Source organism: Somniosus microcephalus, unplaced genomic scaffold (assembly GCF_052327205.1).
Source record: "Somniosus microcephalus isolate GS21.2 unplaced genomic scaffold, FLI_Smic_1.0 unresolved_chr7, whole genome shotgun sequence".
In the NCBI taxonomy this organism is placed as follows: Eukaryota; Metazoa; Chordata; class Chondrichthyes; order Squaliformes; family Somniosidae; genus Somniosus; species Somniosus microcephalus.
Genome location: NW_028225185.1, coordinates 31,100,606 through 31,124,476, shown reverse-complemented (window position 1 = coordinate 31,124,476; position 23,871 = coordinate 31,100,606). Strand labels below are relative to the sequence as shown.

The 23,871-nt window shown below is 56.9% G+C and overlaps 1 protein-coding gene across 5 annotated transcripts in view; it reads right to left on the bottom strand.

Moving 5' to 3' along the window:
• tpk2 (thiamin pyrophosphokinase 2) overlaps positions 1 to 23,871 on the bottom strand; it is a 106,932-nt gene that overhangs the window by 67,585 nt on the left and 15,476 nt on the right. For 3 of the 5 annotated variants that reach the window (XM_085978891.1, XM_085978888.1, XM_085978889.1), the window contains exons 2-5: positions 17,659 to 17,900; positions 15,725 to 15,788; positions 10,345 to 10,475; positions 9,976 to 10,094 (exon numbers count right to left, since the gene is read on the bottom strand). In XM_085978891.1, coding sequence (XP_085835017.1) covers positions 9,976 to 10,094; positions 10,345 to 10,475; positions 15,725 to 15,776 — 302 coding nt within the window. In that variant the 5' untranslated portion in view covers positions 15,777 to 15,788; positions 17,659 to 17,900. The remainder of the gene's footprint in view (positions 1 to 9,975; positions 10,095 to 10,344; positions 10,476 to 15,724; positions 15,789 to 17,658; positions 17,901 to 23,871) is intronic. The other 2 variants (XM_085978892.1, XM_085978890.1) reach the window with 2 other exon arrangements.

The following is a 23,871-nucleotide window of genomic DNA, read 5'->3' as shown; positions in this document are numbered from 1 at the left end:
CTATCTCTGTAACCTCCTCCAGCCCCTGCAACCCACCCTATCTCTGCAACCTCCTCCAGCCCCTACAACCCTCCCTGTCTCTGTAACCTCCTCCAGCCCCTACAACCCTCCCTATCTCTGTAACCTCCTCCAGCCCCGACAACCCTCCCTATCTCTGTAATCTCCTCCAGCCTCTGCAACCCTCCCTATCTCTGTAATCTCCTCCAGCCCCAACAACCCTCCCTATCTTTGTAACCTCCTTCAGCCCCTACAACCCTCCCTATCTCTGTAACCTCCTCCAGCCCCTACAACCCTCCCTATCTCTGGAACCTCCTCCAGCCCCAATAACCCTCCCTATCTCTGTAAGCTCCTCCAGCCCCTACAGCCCTCCCTATCTCTGTAACCTCCTCCAGCCCCTACAACCCTCCCTATCTCTGTAACCTCCTCCAGCCCCCCCATCTCTGTAACCTCCTACAGCCCCTACAACCCTCCCTATCTCTGTAACATCCTCCAGCCCCCTACAACCCTCCCTATCTCTGTAACCTCCTCCAGCCCCTACAACCCTCCCTATCTCGGTAACCTCCTCCAGCCCCTACAACCCTCCCTATCTCTGCAACCTCCTCCAGTCCCTACAACCCTCCCTATCTCTGTAACCTCCTCCAGCCCCTACAACCCTCCCTATCTCTGTAACCTCCTCCAGCCCCGACAACCCTCCCTATCTCTGTAACCTCCTCCAGCCCCTACAACCCTCCCTATCTCTGTAACCTCCTCCAGGCCCCCTACAACCCTCCCTATCTCTGTAACCTCCTCCAGCACCCCCATCTCTGTAACCTCCTCCAGCCCCTACAACCCTCCCTATCTCTGTAACCTCCTCCACCCCCAACAACCCTCCCTATCACTGGTAACCTCCTCCAGCCCCTACAACCCTCCCTATCTCTGAAACCTCGTCCAGCCACGACAACCCTCCCTATCTCTGTAACCTCCTCCAGCCCCTACAACCCTCCCTATCTCTGTAACCTCCTCCAGCCTCGACAACCCTCCCTATCTCTGTAACCGCCTCCAGCCTCGACAACCCTCCCTATCTCTGTAACCGCCTCCAGCCCCTACAACCCTCCCTATCTCTGTAACCTCCTCCAGCCTCGACAACCCTCCCTGTCTCTGTAACCTCCTCCAGCCTCGACAACCCTCCCTATCTGTGTAACCTCCTCCAGCCCCTACAACCCTCCCTATCTCTGTAACCTCCTCCAGCCCCTACAACCCTCCCTATCTCTGCAACCTCCTCCAGCCCCTACAACCCTCCCTATCTCTGTAACCTCCTCCAGCCCCGACAACCCTCCCTATCTCTGTAACCTCCTCCAGCCCCTACAACCCTCCCTATCTCTGTAACCTCCTCCAGGCCCCCTACAACCCTCCCTATCTCTATAACCTCCTCCAGCCCCTACAACCGTCCCTATCTCTGTAACCTCCTCCACCCCCTACAACCCTCCCTATCTCTGTAAACTCCTCCAGCCTCGACAACCCTCCCTGTCTCTGTAACCTCCTCCAGCCTCGACAACCCTCCCTATCTCTGTAACCTCCTCCAGCCCCTACAACCCTCCCTATCTCTGTCACCTCCTCCAGGCCCCCTTCAACCGGCCCTTTCTCTGTAACCTCCTCCAGCCCCCCCTATCTCTGTAACCTCCTCCAGCCCCTACAACCCTTCCTATCTCTGTAACCTCCTCCAGCCCCTATAATCCTCCCTATCTCTGTAACCTCCCCCAGCCCCTTCAACCCTCCCTATCCCTGTAACCTCCTCCAGCCCCCTACAAACCTCCCTATCTCTGTAACCTCCTCCAGCCCCACAACCCTCCCTATCTCTGTAACCTCCTCTAGCCCCTACAACCCTCCCTATCTCTGTAACCTCTTCCAGCCCCTACAACCCTCCCTATCTCTGTAACCTCCTCCAGCCCCACAACCCTCCCTATCTCTGTAACCTCCTCTAGCCCCTACAACCCTCCCTATCTGTAACCTCCTCCAGCCCCTACAACCCTCCCTATCTCTGTAATCTCCTCCAGCCCCAACAACCCTCCCTATCTTTGTAACCTCCTCCAGCCCCTACAACCCTATCTCTGTAACCTCCTCCAGCCCCTACAACCCTATCTCTGTAACCTCCTCCAGCCCCAATAACCCTCCCTATCTCTGTAACCTCCTCCAGCCCCGACAGCCCTCCCTATCTCTGTAACCTCCTCCAGCCCCTACAACGCTCCCTATCTCTGTAACCTCCTCCAGCCCCCCCATCTCTGTAACCTCCTACAGCCCCTACAACCCTCCCTATCTCTGTAACCTCCTCCAGCCCCCTATAACCCTCCCTATCTCTGTAACCTCCTCCAGCCCCTACAACCCTCCCTATCTCTGCAACCTCCTCCAGTCCCTACAACCCTCCCTATCTCTGTAACCTCCTCCAGCCCCTACAACCCTCCCTATCTCTGTAACCTCCTCCAGCCCCGACAACCCTCCCTATCTCTGTAACCTCCTCCAGCCCCTACAACCCTCCCTTTCTCTGTAACCTCCTCCAGGCCCCCTACAACGCTCCCTATCTCTGTAACCTCCTCCAGCACCCCCATCTCTGTAACCTCCTCCAGCCCCTACAACCCTCCCTATCTCTGTAACCTCCTCCACCCTCTACAACCCTCCCTATCACTGTAACCTCCTCCAGCCCCTTCAACCCTCCCTATCTCTGTAACCTCCTCCAGCCCCTACAACCCTCCCTATCTCTGTAACCTCCTCCAGCCTCGACAACCCTCCCTATCTCTGTAACCGCCTCCAGCCCCTACAACCCTCCCTATCTCTGCAACCTCCGCCAGCCCCTACAACCCTCCCTATCTCTGTAACCTCCTCCAGCCCCTACAACCCTCCCTATCTCTGTAACCTCCTCCAGCCCCGACAACCCTCCCTATCTCTGTCACCTCCTCCATCCCCCGCTATCTCTGTAACCTCCTCCAGCCCCCATTACCCTCCCTATCTCTGTAACCTCCTCCAGCAGCTACAACCCTCCCTATCTCTAAACTCCTCCAGCCCCTACAACCCTCCCTATCTCTGTAACCTCCTCCACCCCCTACAACCCTCCCTATCACTGTAACCTCCTCCAGCCCCAACAACCCTCCCTATCTCTGAAACCTCCTCCAGCCCCTACAACCCTCCCTATCTCTGTAACCTCCTCCAGCCTCGACAACCCTCCCTATCTCTGTAACCGCCTCCAGCCCCTACAACCCTCCCTATCTCTGTAACCTCCTCCAGCCTCGACAACCCTCCCTGTCTCTGTAACCTCCTCCAGCCTCGACAACCCTCCCTATCTCTGTAACCTCCTCCAGCCCCAACAACCCTCCCTGTCTCTGTAACCTCCTCCAGCCCCTACAACCCTCCCTATCTCTGCAACCTCCGCCAGCCCCTACAACCCTCCCTATCTCTGTAACCTCCTCCAGCCCCGACAACCCTCCCTATCTCTGTAACCTCCTCCAGCCCCGACAACCCTCCCTATCTCTGTAACCTCCTCCATCCCCCCACAACCCTCCCTATCTCTGTAACCTCCTCCAGCCCCCTACAACCCTCCCTATCTCTGTAACCTCCTCCAGCCCCTACAACCCTCCCTATCTCTGTAACCTCCTCCAGCCCCTGCAACCCACCCTATCTCTGCAACCTCCTCCAGTCCCTACAACCCTCCCTATCTCTGTAACCTCCTCCAGCCCCTACAACCCTCCCTATCTCTGTAACCTCCTCCAGCCCCTACAACCCTCCCTAACACTGTAACCTCCTCCAGCCCCTACACCCCCCCTATCTCTGCAACCTCCTCCAGCCCCTACAACCCTCCCTATATCTGTAACCTCCTCCAGCCCCTACAACCCTCCCTATCTCTGTAACCTCCTCCAGCCCCTACAACCCTCCCTATCTCTGCAACCTCCTCCAGCCCCTACAAGCCTCCCTATCTCTGTAACCTCCTCCAGCCCCTACAACCCTCCCTATCTCTGAAACCGCTTCCAGCCTCGACAACCCTCCCTGTCTCTGTAACCTCCTCCACCCCCTACAACCCTCCCTATCTCTGAAACCTCCTCCAGCCCCTACAACCCTCCCTATCTCTGTAACCTCCTCCAGCCCCTACAACCCTCCCTATCTTTGTAACCTCCTTCAGCCCCTACAACCCTCCCTATCTCTGTAACCTCCTCCAGCCCCTACAACCCTCCCTATCTCTGTAACCTCCTCCAGCCCCGACAACCCTCCCTATCTCTGTAACCTCCTCCAGCCCCTACAACCCTCCCTATCTCTGTAACCTCCTCCAGGCCCCCTACAACCCTCCCTATCTCTGTAACCTCCTCCAGCACCCCCATCTCTGTAACCTCCTCCAGCCCCTACAACCCTCCCTATCTCTGTAACCTCCTCCACCCCCAACAACCCTCCCTATCACTGGTAACCTCCTCCAGCCCCTACAACCCTCCCTATCTCTGAAACCTCGTCCAGCCACGACAACCCTCCCTATCTCTGTAACCTCCTCCAGCCCCTACAACCCTCCCTATCTCTGTAACCTCCTCCAGCCTCGACAACCCTCCCTATCTCTGTAACCGCCTCCAGCCTCGACAACCCTCCCTATCTCTGTAACCGCCTCCAGCCCCTACAACCCTCCCTATCTCTGTAACCTCCTCCAGCCTCGACAACCCTCCCTGTCTCTGTAACCTCCTCCAGCCTCGACAACCCTCCCTATCTGTGTAACCTCCTCCAGCCCCTACAACCCTCCCTATCTCTGTAACCTCCTCCAGCCCCTACAACCCTCCCTATCTCTGCAACCTCCTCCAGCCCCTACAACCCTCCCTATCTCTGTAACCTCCTCCAGCCCCGACAACCCTCCCTATCTCTGTAACCTCCTCCAGCCTCGACAACCCTCCCTATCTCTGTAACCTCCTCCAGCCCCTACAACCCTCCCTATCTCTGTCACCTCCTCCAGGCCCCCTTCAACCGGCCCTTTCTCTGTAACCTCCTCCAGCCCCCCCTATCTCTGTAACCTCCTCCAGCCCCTACAACCCTTCCTATCTCTGTAACCTCCTCCAGCCCCTATAATCCTCCCTATCTCTGTAACCTCCCCCAGCCCCTTCAACCCTCCCTATCCCTGTAACCTCCTCCAGCCCCCTACAAACCTCCCTATCTCTGTAACCTCCTCCAGCCCCACAACCCTCCCTATCTCTGTAACCTCCTCTAGCCCCTACAACCCTCCCTATCTCTGTAACCTCTTCCAGCCCCTACAACCCTCCCTATCTCTGTAACCTCCTCCAGCCCCACAACCCTCCCTATCTCTGTAACCTCCTCTAGCCCCTACAACCCTCCCTATCTGTAACCTCCTCCAGCCCCTACAACCCTCCCTATCTCTGTAATCTCCTCCAGCCCCAACAACCCTCCCTATCTTTGTAACCTCCTCCAGCCCCTACAACCCTATCTCTGTAACCTCCTCCAGCCCCTACAACCCTATCTCTGTAACCTCCTCCAGCCCCAATAACCCTCCCTATCTCTGTAACCTCCTCCAGCCCCGACAGCCCTCCCTATCTCTGTAACCTCCTCCAGCCCCTACAACGCTCCCTATCTCTGTAACCTCCTCCAGCCCCCCCATCTCTGTAACCTCCTACAGCCCCTACAACCCTCCCTATCTCTGTAACCTCCTCCAGCCCCCTATAACCCTCCCTATCTCTGTAACCTCCTCCAGCCCCTACAACCCTCCCTATCTCTGCAACCTCCTCCAGTCCCTACAACCCTCCCTATCTCTGTAACCTCCTCCAGCCCCTACAACCCTCCCTATCTCTGTAACCTCCTCCAGCCCCGACAACCCTCCCTATCTCTGTAACCTCCTCCAGCCCCTACAACCCTCCCTTTCTCTGTAACCTCCTCCAGGCCCCCTACAACGCTCCCTATCTCTGTAACCTCCTCCAGCACCCCCATCTCTGTAACCTCCTCCAGCCCCTACAACCCTCCCTATCTCTGTAACCTCCTCCACCCCCTACAACCCTCCCTATCACTGTAACCTCCTCCAGCCCCTACAACCCTCCCTATCTCTGTAACCTCCTCCAGCCCCTACAACCCTCCCTATCTCTGTAACCTCCTCCAGCCTCGACAACCCTCCCTATCTCTGTAACCGCCTCCAGCCCCTACAACCCTCCCTATCTCTGCAACCTCCGCCAGCCCCTACAACCCTCCCTATCTCTGTAACCTCCTCCAGCCCCTACAACCCTCCCTATCTCTGTAACCTCCTCCAGCCCCGACAACCCTCCCTATCTCTGTCACCTCCTCCATCCCCCGCTATCTCTGTAACCTCCTCCAGCCCCCATTACCCTCCCTATCTCTGTAACCTCCTCCAGCAGCTACAACCCTCCCTATCTCTAAACTCCTCCAGCCCCTACAACCCTCCCTATCTCTGTAACCTCCTCCACCCCCTACAACCCTCCCTATCACTGTAACCTCCTCCAGCCCCAACAACCCTCCCTATCTCTGAAACCTCCTCCAGCCCCTACAACCCTCCCTATCTCTGTAACCTCCTCCAGCCTCGACAACCCTCCCTATCTCTGTAACCGCCTCCAGCCCCTACAACCCTCCCTATCTCTGTAACCTCCTCCAGCCTCGACAACCCTCCCTGTCTCTGTAACCTCCTCCAGCCTCGACAACCCTCCCTATCTCTGTAACCTCCTCCAGCCCCAACAACCCTCCCTGTCTCTGTAACCTCCTCCAGCCCCTACAACCCTCCCTATCTCTGCAACCTCCGCCAGCCCCTACAACCCTCCCTATCTCTGTAACCTCCTCCAGCCCCGACAACCCTCCCTATCTCTGTAACCTCCTCCAGCCCCGACAACCCTCCCTATCTCTGTAACCTCCTCCATCCCCCCACAACCCTCCCTATCTCTGTAACCTCCTCCAGCCCCCTACAACCCTCCCTATCTCTGTAACCTCCTCCAGCCCCTACAACCCTCCCTATCTCTGTAACCTCCTCCAGCCCCTGCAACCCACCCTATCTCTGCAACCTCCTCCAGTCCCTACAACCCTCCCTATCTCTGTAACCTCCTCCAGCCCCTACAACCCTCCCTATCTCTGTAACCTCCTCCAGCCCCTACAACCCTCCCTAACACTGTAACCTCCTCCAGCCCCTACACCCCCCCTATCTCTGCAACCTCCTCCAGCCCCTACAACCCTCCCTATATCTGTAACCTCCTCCAGCCCCTACAACCCTCCCTATCTCTGTAACCTCCTCCAGCCCCTACAACCCTCCCTATCTCTGCAACCTCCTCCAGCCCCTACAAGCCTCCCTATCTCTGTAACCTCCTCCAGCCCCTACAACCCTCCCTATCTCTGAAACCGCTTCCAGCCTCGACAACCCTCCCTGTCTCTGTAACCTCCTCCACCCCCTACAACCCTCCCTATCTCTGAAACCTCCTCCAGCCCCTACAACCCTCCCTATCTCTGTAACCTCCTCCAGCCCCTACAACCCTCCCTATCTCTGTAACCTCCTCCAGCCTCGACAACCCTCCCTGTCTCTGTAACCTCCTCCAGCCTCGACAACCCTCCCTATCTCTGTAACCTCCTCCACCCCCTACAACCCTCCCCATCTCCGTAACCTCCTCCAGCCCCACAACCCTCCCTATCTCTGTATCCTCCTCCAGCCCCCTGCAACCCTCGCTATCTCTGTAACCTCCTCCAGCCCCTACAACCCTCCCTCTCTGTAACCTCCTCCAGCCCCTACAACCCACCCGATCTCTGTAACCTCCTCCAGCCCCTACAACCCTGCCTATCTCTGTAACTTACTCCAGCCCCTACAACCCTCCCTATCACTGAAACCTCCTCCATCCCCTACAGCCCTCCCTATCTCTGTAACCTCCTCCAGCCCCTACAACCCTCCCTATCTCTGTAACCTCCTCCAGCCCTTACACCCCTCCTGATCTCTGAAACCTCCTCCAGCCCCTGCAACCCTCCCTATCTCTTTATCCTCCTCCAGCCCCCTACAACCCTATCTCTGTAACCTCCTCCAGCCCTACAACCCTCCCTATCTCTGTAACCTCCTCCAGTCTCTACAACCCTCCCTATCTCTGTAACCTCCTCCAGCCCCTACACCCCTCCCTATCTCTGTAACCTCCTCCAGCCCCTACACCCCTCCCTATCTCTGTAACCTCCTCCAGCCCTACAACCCTCCCTATCTCTGTAACCTCAAGTCCACAACCCTCCCTATCTCTGTAACCTCCTCCAGCTCTACACCCCTCCCTATCTCTGTAACCTCCTCCAGCCCCTACAACCCTCCCTCTCTCTGTAACCTCCTCCAGCCCTACAACCCTCCCTATCTCTGTAACCTCCTCCAGTCCCTACAACCCTCCCTATCTCTGTAACCTCCTCCAGCCCCTACAACCCTCCCTATCTCTGTAACCTCCTCCAGCCCCTGCAACCCTCCCTATCTCTGTAACCTCCTCCAGCCCCTACACCCCTCCCTATCTCTGTAACCTCCTCCAGCCCTACAACCCTCCCTATCTCTGTAACCTCCTCCAGCTCTACAACCCTCCCTATCTCTGTAACCTCCTCCAGTCCCTACAACCCTCCTCCAATTCTGGCCTCTTGCGCCCCCCCCCCGCTTTCCAACTCTCCCACCATTGGCGACCGCGCCAGGGCCCCGAGCTCTGGAATTCCCTCCCTAAACCTCTCCGCCTCTCTCTCTCCTCCTTTAAGACGCTGCTTAAAACCGACCTCTTTGACCCAGTTTTTGGTCGCCTGTCACTAATATCTCCTGATGTGGCTCGGTGTCAAATTGTGTCTGATAACGTTCCTGTGAAGCACTTGGGACGTTTTACGATGTTAAAGACGCTATAGAAATGGGAGTTGTTGTTGTACCTGTGGTCCTGGATTCCCCGTCCCTTGTAGTTGATCAGCCATGATCAATTTGAATTCAAGGGGCTGAACGGCCTCCTCCTGTTCCTAATGTAACAGGCTCGAGAGGCTGAACGGCCTCCTCCTGTTCCTAATGTAACAGGCTCGAGAGGCTGAACGGCCTCCTCCTGTTCCTAATGTAACAGGCTCGAGAGGCTGAACGGCCTCCTCCTGTTCCTAATGTAACAGGCTCGAGGGGGCTGAACGGCCTCCTCCTGTTCCTAATGTAACAGGCTCGAGAGGGCTGAACGGCCTCCTCCTGTTCCTAATGTAACAGGCTCGAGGGGCTGAACGGCCTCCTCCTGTTCCTAATGTAACAGGCTCGAGGGGCTGAACGGCCTCCTCCTGTTCCTAATGTAACAGGCTCGAGGGGGCTGAACGGCCTCCTCCTGTTCCTAATGTAACAGGCTCGAGGGGGCTGAACGGCCTCCTCCTGTTCCTAATGTAACAGGCTCGAGGGGCTGAACGGTCTCCTCCTGTTCCTAATGTAACAGGCTCGAGGGGCTGAATGGTCTCCTCCTGTTCCTAATGTAACAGGCTCGAGGGGCTGAATGGTCTCCTCCTGTTCCTAATGTAACAGGCTCGAGGGGCTGAATGGTCTCCTGCTGTTCCTAATGTAACAGGCTCGAGGGGGCTGAACGGCCTCCTGCTGTTCCTAATGTAACAGGCTCGAGGGGGCTGAACGGCCTCCTCCTGTTCCTAATGTAACAGGCTCGAGGGGCTGAACGGCCTCCTCCTGTTCCTAATGTAACAGGCTCGAGGGGGCTGAACGGCCTCCTCCTGTTCCTAATGTAACAGGCTCGAGGGGGCTGAACGGCCTCCTCCTGTTCCTAATGTAACAGGGTCGAGGGGGCTGAACGGCCTCCTCCTGTTCCTAATGTAACAGGCTCGAGGGGGCTGAACGGCCTCCTCCTGTTCCTAATGTAACAGGCTCGAGGGGGCTGAACGGCCTCCTGCTGTTCCTAATGTAACAGGCTCGAGGGGGCTGAATGGCCTCCTCCCAGAACAGGTGACATTAACCCAACCGAACTCTGCGCTGGGTGGGTTTTCCCGGGGCGCTGGGGGGGGCGAGAGGGCGGTTACCTGACGCTGCCGACGGGTCTCGCGGTCACAGCGATGGATTTCGGAATGCAAGCCTCCTCCGCGCACTCCTTGATCAGCGTCTCCTTCACTCCCAAGCCGGCCGAGAGGCCTCCAGCTGCCTGATGCCCAGACATAAGAAAAATGGTTAAAATCGGGCCTCGCGATAACCGCGCCCCCCTCCCCTCCCCTCCTTAAGAGGTTTGGAGCAGCAATTGCCACGTCTGAAAAAGACGAGGGCAAGATTGAGGCCGGTCCGCGATGCCCCACGCGGTTGAATAGCTACGCCGCCACTCGCCGTCCAAGGCGTAACACGTGGAGAACGGGAGGTCCTGGGGGGCGGGAGGGGAGGGGAGGGGGGTTGCGAATTACCAGGTTGTCCAGCATCCCGGGGTAGGTCTGTTTGTTGAGGGTCCGCCTCCCGATCCACATCGCCGTGCCGCCCTCCCTGCGGCGGACGTAGCCGTTCACGTGCACCCCGTAGCGCTTCACCCCGAACAGGCCTGCCGGAGAGCGGGAGGAAAGAGCAGCAAGAGTGAGGGGGGGTCTCGCACCGTCACCTGAACCACCCCCCCCCCCCCAACGGCCCCCTCCCCTTCCCCTCCCCGGGTCTCCTCAAGATGCTCTCCTGCCGAGTGCTCCTCTGGCCCGATCTTCACACGCAGGCTTACGGCAAAGGGGGGCGGGGGGGGGGGGGGGGCTCTTCGCCCTTGGGGTGCATCGCAGCTGAGCAGCACGCCCAGCCAGACGCACGTTTCATAAGAAACAGGGGCGGGAGTCGGCCAATCGGGCCCCTCGAGCCCGCTCCGCCATTAAATAAGATCATGGCTGATCCAATCTTGGCCTCAACTCCACTTCCCCGCTCTCTCCCCATACCCCTGGACTCCCTCGTAGTTCAAATGTCTGTCTATCTCCACCTTCAATGTATTTAATGACCCAGCCTCCACAGCTCTCTGGGGTAGAGAATCCCACAGGTTTACGACCCTCCGAGAGAAGAAATTCCTCCTCATCTCAGTTCTAAAAGGACGACCCTTTATTCTGAGACTGTGCTCCCGAGTTCTAGATTTCCCCATGAGGGGAAACATCCTCTCTGCATCTACCCTGTCGAGCCCCCTCAGAATCTTATATGTTTCAATAAGATCACCTCTCACTCTTCTAAACTCCAATGAGTATCGGCCCAGCCTGCTCAACCTTTCCTCATAAGTCAAACCCCCTCATCTCTGGAATTAACCTCGTGAATCGTCTCTGAACTGCCTCCAATGCAAGTATATCCTTCCTTAAATAAGGAGACCAAAGCTGTACGCAGTACTCCAGGTGTGGTCTCACCAACACCCTGTAAAGTTGCAGCTGTAGCTACTATGACCGGAAAGCCCTGCAGCGGGTAGTCAAAACTGCCCAACGCATTACCGGCACCCGGCTACCGACCATAGAGCACATATACCAGAAACACTGTCTACGGAGGGCACGGTCCATCATCAAAGACCCTACCCACCCCAGCCACAGTCTGTTCGCCCTCCTGCCATCTGGGAGACGCTACAGATGCATTCGCACCCGAACGACCAGCTTTAGGAACAGCTTCTTTCCCAGGGCTGTCATCCTACTGAACTCCACAAATAAACTCTAAAGCCTGCACACCTGCCAATGCACTTTATTATGGTTATGTTTATGTTAATGTATTACAAGCCAAATGTATGTTGAATGTTTAAATGTCTTAATCCAAATGTACACTCTCGGGAGCCGCAAGCCTACATTTCGTTGTACTGCACTTGTGCACTAACAATGACAATAAAAGTTGATTTGATTTGATTTGATCAGGACTTCCCTACTTTTATACTCCATTCCCTTTGCAATAAAGGCCAACATTCCATTTGCCTTCCTGATTACTTGCTGTACATGTGTGCTAACGTTTTGTGTTTCATGTACAAGGACCCCCAGATCCCTCTGTACCGCAGCATTCTGTAGTCTCTCTCTATTTAAATAATAATTTGCTTTTTCATTCTTCCTTCCAAAGTGGATAACCTCACATTTTCCCACATTATACTCCATCTGACCAATTCTTGCCCACTCAATACAATACAATACAATACAAATCGCTTTATTGGCATGATAAGGTACATCTTATGTTGCCAAAGCATCAAAATACATTTATGGTTGAACACATAAACGCGGTTCCATTCATACAGTGTATAAACAGGTATATCCCTGAGTTTATAAATATATTTTCGCCTTGTTTATATATACTCTTGTCTTAGTTTACTGGTTGTCCCTCTGTTCATGGCAAGCTGTAACATAGTGTGCCGCCAGTGTTACACAGCTTCTCTCCTCCCCCAGTAGGAATGGGAGTTTTTGGTTGTCAGTCACATTTCTGAATTCAGGGCATATTTGTGAGAATTTTTGATAGAAATTCTCTCTGATGCCCTGATATTTTCCACAGGCTGTGAGGAAGTGCATCTCTGTCTCAACTACTCCCTGACTGCAGTGAGAGCATATCCTGTCTATATCCCTTTGCAGACTCGGTGTCCTCCTCACAACTTGCTAACCCACCTATCTTTGTATCATCAGCAAATTTGGCTACATTACACTCAGTCCCTTCATCCAAGTCATTAATATAGATTGTAAATAGTTGGGGCCCCAGCACTGATCCCTGTGGCACCCCACTATAGTTAGTTTGCCAACCTGAAAATGGCCCATTTATCCCGACTCTCTGTTTTCTGTTAGTTAGCCAATTTACTTGCCTTCATTAGCCGAGGCATAGAATACAAGAGCAGGGAGGTTATGATGGAGCTGTACAAAACGCTAGTTAGGCCACAGCTGGAATACTGTGTGCAGTTCTGGTCGCCACACTATAGGAAGGATGTGATTACATTGGAGAGGGTGCAGAGGAGATTCACCAGGATGTTACCTGGGCTGGAGCGCTTCAGCTATGAAGAGAGGCTGGACAGGCTGGGTGTTGTTTTCCTTAGAGCAGAGAAGGCTGAGGGGGGATCTGATTGAGGTGTACAAAATGATGAGGGGCATAGATTAGCGTAGATAGAAAGGAACTTTTCCCCTTAGTAGAGGGGTCAATAATCAGGGTTTCAAGGTAAGGGGCAGGAGGTTTGGAGGGGATTTGAGGGAAAACTTTTTCACCCAGAGGGTGGTTGGAATCTGGAACTCACTGCCTGAAAGGGTGGTAGAGGCAGGAACCCTCACAACATTCAAGAAGCATTTAGACGAGCACTTGAAACGCCACAGCATACAAGGCTACGGACCAAGTGCTGGAAAATGGGATTAGAATAGACAGGGCTTGATGGCCGGCGCAGACACGACGGGCCGAAGGGCCTCTTCCTGTGCTGTATAACTCTATGGGGGAGAAATTGGGTGAGTAGCGCCACCTGTTAGCGCCCAAAGAGGCAGGCGGTGGCTGCAGCGCCACTGGCTGCGCCTCCCGCGATATTCAGGAGGGGCGCTAATGGCGGCGTTAGCCTGTTGCGCTGCGCCGCCACCGATGACGTCATCGGTGTGCGCAGCGCCCCATTCGTGCCCCGTTCGCGATATTTGGTAGCGAACGGCGCAACTCCCGCGCCCGGTTCACGGGGCCTTACTGCACCGGCACAAGGTGGAGGTGCGGGGCGGACGCTTTTTCGGCGTCCTCCTGCCAGCACCTCCGTCCCCGGCCTCCTACACCACCACCACCCCCCCCCCCCCGCGGCATTGCCGGCTGTTTCCCGAGAGCCCGGCACTTCTCCTTGGTGCCGGGCTCATTTGCCGGCACTCGCGATCGGGGATTGCGCTGTTGCAGGCACCTCCCCCTTAACAGTGGGAGGAAGGCCTGCAGTACCGCAGCGTGCCGTGCCGCAGAGTGTGGCGCTGTGGCACGGTGCGCTGCGATAATCAGTTTCAGCGCCCTAAAAGGGACGCGGAGCGCCTCGAGCCTCGCCCTGTCTCCCTCGAGCGGCACTGAAACTGAATTTCTGGCGATCGGTATCACACCGATCGCTGCGCTAAATCCTGCGCTCAGCCGACTTTTGCGCCGCTTTGGCGCCCCAACCCAATTTCTAGGCCTGTGACTCTAATCCCTGATCCATGCCAATATATTACCCCCAACTGAAGGGGTTAAAATGAACCCTCTCAGAATTCGGACAGCCGAGGCGACCACTACTTAAGTGATGCCAGCAAAGTTAAACTCAGAACAAAGGAGTGGGGTCATGTGAAAGTCATAGAGTCATAGAGTTTTACAGCACAGAAAGAGGCCCTTCGGCCCATCGTGTCTGCGCCGCCCATCCATCCCTGTCCAGTCTAATCCCATTTTCCAGCACTTGGTCCGTAGCCTTGTATGCAATGGCATTTCAAGTGCTCATCTAAATGCTTCTTGAATGTTGTGAGGGTTCCTGCCTCTACCACCCTTTCAGGCAGTGAGTTCCACATTCCAACCACCCTCTGGGTGAAAAAGTTCCTCCTCAAATCCCCTCTAAACCTCCTGCCCCTTACCCTGAATCTATGCCCCCTTGTTATTGACCCCCCTACTAAGGGGAAAAGTTCCTCTTTATCTACCCTATCTATGCCCCTCATCATTTTGTACACCTCAATCAGGTCCCCCCTCAACCTTCTTTGCTCCAAGGAAAACAACCCCAGCCTGTTTAGTCTTTCTTCATAGCTGAGGCGCTCCATCCCAGGTAACATCCTGGTGAATCTTCTCTGCACCCTCTCCAAAGCAATCACATCCTTCCTATAGTGAGGTGACCAGAACTGCACACAGTATTCCAGCTGTGGCCTCACCAGCGTTTTGTACAGCTCCATCATAACCTCCCTGCTCTTATATTCTATGCCTCGGCTAATGAAGGCAAGTATCCCATATGCCTTTTTAACCACCTTATCTACCTGTTCCGCTGCCTTCAGAGATCTATGTACATGTACACCAAGGTCCCTCTGACCCTCTGTACTTCCTAGGGTCCTACCACTCATTGTGTATTCCCTCGCCTTATTTGTCCGTCCAAAATGCATCACCTCGCACTTTTCAGGGCGAAAGTGAAGAAGAACTAAAAGGAACCAGGTTGAGATAAGAAATATCACAATAAAAATTGACTTACGTAAAAAGGCAAAACTAAACAAAGAACAGTGTGAGAAGCTTCGCAAAACCAAGATAAGACGCAGTTGTGGGACAAGACAGAATATGTGTGTTTTGCGTACGCGATAAGGAATGTGCTGCTTTAGCTAAAAGTTGTAGACACAGCAGAATATAGGGGTCGTGGGAATTTGACCTGTGACCAAAAGCATAGTAAGATGTAACTAACCTTTACTAATACTGAAAAGAATCCATATGTGATCAGGTGATTATTGTAATACAATGTGATCAGGTGATTGTTGTAATACAATGTGATTGGATGAAAATAGAATAAAAAGCTTTACCGACCAAGAGAGAACGAGAAGGTGCTCGCACAGACCGCGGGGATCTGAGACGCTTCTCCCAGAGCTCTGATAATAAACTGCATCTTTTTACTTTTACACGGTTTAGATGTGAATTTATTTTCACCACAACACCAAACCCTGAGCAAGGTTCACTGGATTGTGATCTGGAGCAGGCACCCTGGTTTAAATCGCCCTCCCCTCTCCCTGACCCATGGGAAACGAGTCCAACCGTAGCGATCCCGAACCCCCCCCGCCATTCCCCAGCGGAGATCAGTTTACTGTGCACAGACTGGGAGCGGGGGGGGGGGAACGAGTGGCTCACTGGGTCCCGCACTCGCACTCGCAACTCCGACGGGACACTTACTCGTTGCTGATCTCTCCATATTCAGCAGCGGGGCGTCACAGAACCTCGGCATCACCTCGTACTTCTACGATTAAAACACACACAAAGATGGGGGTCAGAGTCTACGGGCGAGGACTGCAGAGATATCCACAGCAAACCAGACAGGGTGAGAATCGAGAAATAAAAGACTCGCATTTCTCCAGCGCCTTTCACCAACCTCAGGACGTCCCAAAGCGCTTCACAGCCAATGAAGGACTTTTTTTGAAGTGTGGTCACTGTTGTAATGTGGGAAACGCAGCAGACAATTTGCGCACAGCAAGCTCCCACAAATAGTAACGTGATAACGACCAGATCATCTGTTTTTAGTGATGTTGGTTGAGGGATAAATATTGGGCCCAAGGACACCGGGGAGAACCCCCCCCTGCTCTTCTTCCAATAGTGGCCGTGGGATCTTTCACATCCTCCTGAGAGGGCAGACGGGGCCTCGGTTTAACATCTCATCCGAAAAGACGACCCCTCCGACAGTGCGGCGCTCCCTCAGTACAGCCCCTCCGACAGTGCGGCGCTCCCTCAGTACCGCCCCTCCGACAGTGCGGTGCTCCCTCAGTACCGCCCCCCCTCAGTACTGCCCCTCCGACAGTGCGGTGCTCGATCAGTACTGCCCCTCCGACAGGGCGGCGCTCCCTCAGTACTGCCCCTCCGACAGTGCGGCGCTCCCTCAGTACCGCCCCTCCGACAGTGCGGCGCTCCCTCAGTACTGCCCCTCCGACAGTGCGGCGCTCCCTCAGTACCGCCACTCCGACAGTGCGGTGCTCCCTCAGTACCGTTCCTCCGACAGTGCGGCGCTCCCTCAGTACCGCCCCGCCGACAGTGCGGCGCTCCCTCAGGACCGCCCCGCCGACAGTGCAGCGCTCCCTCAGGACCGCCCCGCCGACAGTGCGGCGCTCCCTCAGTACCAACCCTCCGACAGTGCGGCGCTCCCTCAGTACCATCCCTCCGACAGTGCGGCGCTCCCTCAGGACCGCCCCGCCGACAGTGCGGCGCTCCCTCAGGACCGCCCCGCCGACAGTGCGGCGCTCCCTCAGGACCGCCCCGCCGACAGTGCGGCGCTCCCTCAGTACCAACCCTCCGACAGTGCGGCGCTCCCTCAGTACCGCCCCTCCGACAGTGCGGCGCTCCCTCAGTACCGTCCCTCCGACAGTGCGGCGCTCCCTCAGTACCGCCCCTCCGACTGTGCGGCGCTCCCTCAGGACCGCCCCGCCGACAGTGCAGCGCTCCCTCAGGACCGCCCCGCCGACAGTGCGGCGCTCCCTCAGTACCAACCCTCCGACAGTGCGGCGCTCCCTCAGTACCATCCCTCCGACAGTGCGGCGCTCCCTCAGGACCGCCCCGCCGACAGTGCGGCGCTCCCTCAGTACCGCCCCTCCGACAGTGCGGCGCTCCCTCAGTACCGCCCCTCCGACAGTGCGGCGCTCCCTCAGTACCGCCCCTCCGACAGTGCGGCGCTCCCTCAGTACCGTCCCTCCGACAGTGCGGCGCTCCCTCAGTACCGCCCCTCCGACTGTGCGGCGCTCCCTCAGTACCGCCCCTCCGACAGTGCGGCGCTCCCTCAGTACCGTCCCTCCGACAGTGCGGCGCTCCCTCAGTACCGCCCCTCCGACTGTGCGGCGCTCCCTCAGTACTGGCACTGGGGACTGCCGGCCTGGATTCTGGGGCTCAAGTCTCTGGAGTGGGACTCGAACCCAGGACTTTGACTCCGAGGGGAGAGAGAGAGCCACTGAGCCGGGGCTTGTACGGACGAGCCTCGACTGGACCCCACTACAGCCACGGGCCGAGATCAGTCTGGGTCCTTCTGCTCTATGAGGCTCAGTACCAGACAGGGGCCAGGTGTTTTTGCCCCCCACCCAGTGCCGCTAGTTCTGCCTCAGACGGAACCCCACCTCCCGCCGGCTCACCTCGTCCCTCCACCCGCTCAGACACTCGAAAAGCTTCTCATCCCTCCAATCCGCGAGGACACGTTCGACCACTGCCGATCTCTGCTCGTAGCTGCTCAGCCTGCCGCTCAGCTCCACGCGCCCGCTGTCGGACAGCTGAAAGACCTTGGGGTACCGGCGGAGGTGGGGGACAAGCCAGGGCTGCACCACCCCCACCTCCTGACCCGCCACGCAGAACGGTTTACACAGGGCTTTGGAGGAGCCTGGCGGGTGAAGAGAGACAGAGAGATTAGTGCCCAGTCTGTTGAAGTATTCATGGGCAGTTGTAATTATTGTTCAAATAAGTCAAACTTTGGTCTTTAAGGGGACAGCGATAATGTGTCTTCTTTCATTACTGACCCTCCAACAGTGCGACGCTCCCTCAGCACTGCCCCTCCGACAGTGCGGCGCTCCCTCAGTACCGCCCCTCCGACAGTGCGGCGCTCCCTCAGTACTGCCCCTCCGACAGTGCGGCGCTCCCACAGTACCGCCTCTCCGACAGTGCGGTGTTCCCTCAGTCCCACCCCTCCGACAGTGCGGCGCTCCCTCAGTACTGCCCCTCCGACAGTGCGGCGCTCCCTCAGTACCGCCCCTCCGACAATGCGGCGCTCACTCAGTACTGCCCCTCTGACAGTGCGGCGCTCCCTCAGTACCGCCTCTCCGACAGTGCGGTGTTCCCTCAGTCCCACCCCTCCGACAGTGCGGCGCTCCCTCAGTACTGCCCCTCCGACAGTGCGGCGCTCCCTCAGTACCGCCCCTCCGACAATGCGGCGCTCACTCAGTACTGCCCCTCTGACAGTGCGGCGCTCCCTCAGTACCGCCTCTCCGACAGTGCGGTGCTCCCTCAGTCCCACCCCTCCGACAGTGCTGCGCTCCCTCAGTACCGCCCCTCCGACAGTGCGGCTCTCCCTCATTACCGCCCCTCCGACAGTGCGGCGCTCACTCAGTACCGCCCATCCAACAGTGCGGCGCTCCCTCAGTGCCGCCCCTCCGACAGTGCGGCATTCCCTCAGTACCGCCCCTCCAACAGTGCAATGCTCCCTGGGTTAGAGAGAGAGGGGAAACCAACCAGGGTTCCTGCTCCTGATCACTGTCCAGTGACCCCTGGGTCAGAGAGAGAGGGGAAATCAGCCAGGGTTCCTGCTCCTGATCACTGTCCACAGACCCCTGGATTAGAGAGAGGGGAAATCAGCCAGGGTTCCTGCTCCTGATCACTGCCCAGTGACCCCTGGATTAGAGAGAGGGGAAATCAGCCAGGGTTCCTGCTCCTGATCACTGTCCAGAGACCCCTGGATTAGAGAGAGGGGAAATCAGCCAGGGTTCCTGCTCCTGATCACTGCCCAGTGACCCCTGGGTTAGAGAGAGGGGAATTCAGCCAGAGTTCCTGCTCCTGATCACTGCCCAGTGACCCCTGGGTTAGAGAGAGAGGGGAAATCAGCCAGGGTTCCTGCTCCTGATCACTGTCCAGTGACCCCTGGGTTAGAGAGAGGGGAAATCAGCCAGAGTTCCTGCTCCTGATCACTGCCCAGTGACCCCTGGGTTAGAGAGAGAGGGGAAATCAGCCAGGGTTCCTGCTCCTGATCACTGCCCAGTGACCCCTGGGTTAGAGAGAGAGGGGAAATCAGTCAGGGTTCCTGCTCCTGATCACTGCCCAGTGACCCCTGGGTTAGAGAGAGAGGGGAAATCAGCCAGGGTTCCTGCTCCTGATCACTGCCCAGAGACCCCTGGATTAGAGAGAGGGGAAATCAGCCAGGGTTCCTGCTCCTGATCACTGCCCAGTGACCCCTGGGTTAGAGAGAGGGGAAATCAGCCAGGGTTCCTGCACCTGATCACTGCCCAGTGACCCCTGGGTTAGAGAGAGGGGGGAAATCAGTCAGGGTTCCTGCTCCTGATCACTGTCCAGTGACCCCTGGGTTAGAGAGAGAGAGGAAATCAGCCAGGGTTCCTGCTCCTGATCACTGCCCAGTGACCCCTGGGTTAGAGAGAGGGGGAAATCAGCCAGGGTTCCTGCTCCTGATCACTGTCCAGTGACCCCTGGGTTAGAGAGAGGGGAAATCAGCCAGAGTTCCTGCTCCTGATCACTGACCAGTGACCCCTGGGTTAGAGAGAGGGGAAATCAGCCAGGGTTCCTGCTCCTGATCACAGTCCAGTGACCCCTGGGTTAGAGAGAGAGGAAATCAGCCAGGGTTCCTGCTCCTGATCACTGCCCAGTGGCCCCTGGGTTAGAGAGAGAGAGGGAAATCAGCCAGGGTTCCTGCTCCTGATCACTGCCCAGTGACCCCTGGGTTAGAGAGAGGGGAAATCAGCCAGGGTTCCTGCTCCTGATCACAGTCCAGTGACCCCTGGGTTAGAGAGAGAGGGGAAATCAGCCAGGGTTCCTGCTCCTGATCACTGCCCAGTGACCCCTGGGTTAGAGGGGGCGGAAATCAGCCAGGGTTCCTGCTCCTGCTCACTGTCCAGTGACCCCTGGGTTAGAGAGAGAGGGGAAATCAGCCAGGGTTCCTGCTCCTGATCACTGCCCAGTGACCCCGGGGTTAGAGAGAGGGGAAATCAGCCAGGGTTCCTGCTCCTGATCACTGTCCAGTGACCCCTGGGTTAGAGAGAGAGGGGAAATCAGCCAGGGTTCCTGCTCCTGATCACTGTCCAGTGACCCCTGGGTTCGAGAGAGAAGGAAATCAGCCAGGGTTCCTGCTCCTGATCACTGCCCAGTGACCCCTGGGTTAGAGAGAGGGAAATCAGCCAGGGTTCCTGCTCCTGATCACTGCCCAGTGACCCCTGGGTTAGAGAGAGGGGAAATCAGCCAGGGTTCCTGCTCCTGATCACTGTCCAAGTGACCCCTGGGTTAGAGAGAGAGGGGAAATCAGCCAGGGTTCCTGCTCCTGATCACTGCCCAGTGACCCCTGGGTTAGAGGGAGGGGAAATCAGCCAGGGTTCCTGCTCCTGATCACTGTCCAGTGACCCCTGGGTTAGAGAGAGAGAGCGGAAACCAGCCAGGGTTCCTGCTCCTGATCACTGCCCAGTGACCCCTGGGTTAGAGAGAGGGGAAATCAGCCAGGGTTCCTGCTCCTGATCACTGTCCAGTGACCCCTGGGTTAGAGAGAGGGGAAATCAGCAAGGGTTCCTGCTCCTGATCACTGTCCAGTGACCCCTGGGTTAGAGAGAGGGGAAACCAGACAGGGTTCCTGCTCCTGATCACTGTCCAGTGACCCCTGGGTTAGAGAGAGGGGGAAATCAGCCAGGGTTCCTGCTCCTGCTCACTGTCCAGTGAACCCTGGGTTAGAGAGAGGGGAAATCAGCCAGGGTTCCTGCTCCTGATCACTGTCCAGTGAACCCTGGGTTAGAGAGAGGGGGGAAATCAGCCAGGGTTCCTGCTCCTGATCACTGTCCAGTGACCCCTGGGTTAGAGAGGGGGAAATCAGCCAGGGTTCCTGCTCCTGATCACTGTCCAGTGACCCCTGGGTTAGAGAGAGAGGGGAAAATCAGCCAGGGTTCCTGCTCCTGATCACTGTCCAGTGACCCCTGGGTTAGAGAGAGAGGGGAAAATCAGCCAGGGTTCCTGCTCCTGATCACTGCCCAGTGACCCCTGGGTTAGAGAGGGGAAATCAGCCAGGGTTCCTGCTCCTGATCACTGCCCAGTGACCCCTGGGTTAGAGAGAGAGGAAATCAGCCAGGGTTCCTGCTCCTGATCACTGTCCAGTGACCCCTGGGTTAGAGAGAGGGGAAATCAGCCAGGGTTCCTGCTCCTGATCACCACCCAGTGACCCCTGGGTTAGAGAGAGAGGAAATCAGCCAGGGTTCCTGCTCCTGATCACTGCCCAGTGACCCCTGGGTTAGAGAGGGGAAATCAGCCAGGGTTCCTGCTCCTGATCACTGCCCAGTGACCCCTGGGTTAGAGAGAGGGGAAATCAGCCAGGGTTCCTGCTCCTGATCACTGTCCAGTGACCCCTGGGTTAGAGAGAGAGGGGAAATCAGCCAGGGTTCCTGCTCCTGATCACTGCCCAGTGACCCCTGGGTTAGAGGGGGCGGAAATCAGCCAGGGTTCCTGCTCCTGATCACTGCCCAGTGACCCCTGGGTTAGAGGGAGGGGAAATCAGCCAGGGTTCCTGCTCCTGATCACTGTCCAGTGACCCCTGGGTTAGAGAGAGAGAGCGGAAACCAGCCAGGGTTCCTGCTCCTGATCACTGCCCAGTGACCCCTGGGTTAGAGAGAGGGGAAATCAGCCAGGGTTCCTGCTGCTGATCACTGTCCAGTGACCCCTGGGTTAGAGAGAGGGGAAATCAGCAAGGGTTCCTGCTCCTGATCACTGTCCAGTGACCCCTGGGTTAGAGAGAGGGGAAACCAGACAGGGTTCCTGCTCCTGATCACTGTCCAGTGACCCCTGGGTTAGAGAGGGGAAAATCAGCCAGGGTTCCTGCTCCTGATCACTGCCCAGTGACCCCTGGGTTAGAGAGAGGGGGAAATCAGCCAGGGTTCCTGCTCCTGATCACTGTCCAGTGAACCCTGGGTTAGAGAGAGGGGAAATCAGTCAGGGTTCCTGCTCCTGATCACTGCCCAGTGACCCCTGGGTTAGAGAGAGGGGGGAAATCAGCCAGGGTTCCTGCTCCTGATCACTGCCCAGTGACCCCTGGGTTAGAGAGAGAGGAAATCAGCCAGGGTTCCTGCTCCTGATCACTGTCCAGTGACCCCTGGGTTAGAGAGAGGGGAAATCAGCCAGGGTTCCTGCTCCTGATCACTACCCAGTGACCCCTGGGTTAGAGAGAGAGGAAATCAGCCAGGGTTCCTGCTCCTGATCACTGCCCAGTGACCCCTGGGTTAGAGAGAGAGGGGAAATCAGCCAGGGTTCCTGCTCCTGATCACTGCCCAGTGACCCCTGGGTTAGAGGGGGCGGAAATCAGCCAGGGTTCCTGCTCCTGATCACTGTCCAGTGACCCCTGGGTTCGAGAGAGAAGGAAATCAGCCAGGGTTCCTGCTCCTGATCACTGCCCAGTGACCCCTGGGTTAGAGAGAGGGAAATCAGCCAGGGTTCCTGCTCCTGATCACTGCCCAGTGACCCCTGGGTTAGAGAGAGGGGAAATCAGCCAGGGTTCCTGCTCCTGATCACTGTCCAAGTGACCCCTGGGTTAGAGAGAGAGGGGAAATCAGCCAGGGTTCCTGCTCCTGATCACTGCCCAGTGACCCCTGGGTTAGAGGGAGGGGAAATCAGCCAGGGTTCCTGCTCCTGATCACTGTCCAGTGACCCCTGGGTTAGAGAGAGAGAGCGGAAACCAGCCAGGGTTCCTGCTCCTGATCACTGCCCAGTGACCCCTGGGTTAGAGAGAGGGGAAATCAGCCAGGGTTCCTGCTGCTGATCACTGTCCAGTGACCCCTGGGTTAGAGAGAGGGGAAATCAGCAAGGGTTCCTGCTCCTGATCACTGTCCAGTGACCCCTGGGTTAGAGAGAGGGGAAACCAGACAGGGTTCCTGCTCCTGATCACTGTCCAGTGACCCCTGGGTTAGAGAGAGGGGGAAATCAGCCAGGGTTCCTGCTCCTGCTCACTGTCCAGTGAACCCTGGGTTAGAGAGAGGGGAAATCAGCCAGGGTTCCTGCTCCTGATCACTGTCCAGTGAACCCTGGGTTAGAGAGAGGGGGGAAATCAGCCAGGGTTCCTGCTCCTGATCACTGTCCAGTGACCCCTGGGTTAGAGAGAGAGGGGAAAATCAGCCAGGGTTCCTGCTCCTGATCACTGTCCAGTGACCCCTGGGTTAGAGAGAGAGGGGAAAATCAGCCAGGGTTCCTGCTCCTGATCACTGCCCAGTGACCCCTGGGTTAGAGAGGGGAAATCAGCCAGGGTTCCTGCTCCTGATCACTGCCCAGTGACCCCTGGGTTAGAGAGAGAGGAAATCAGCCAGGGTTCCTGCTCCTGATCACTGTCCAGTGACCCCTGGGTTAGAGAGAGGGGAAATCAGCCAGGGTTCCTGCTCCTGATCACCACCCAGTGACCCCTGGGTTAGAGAGAGAGGAAATCAGCCAGGGTTCCTGCTCCTGATCACTGCCCAGTGACCCCTGGGTTAGAGAGAGAGGGGAAATCAGCCAGGGTTCCTGCTCCTGATCACTGCCCAGTGACCCCTGGGTTAGAGGGGGCGGAAATCAGCCAGGGTTCCTGCTCCTGATCACTGTCCAGTGACCCCTGGGTTCGAGAGAGAAGGAAATCAGCC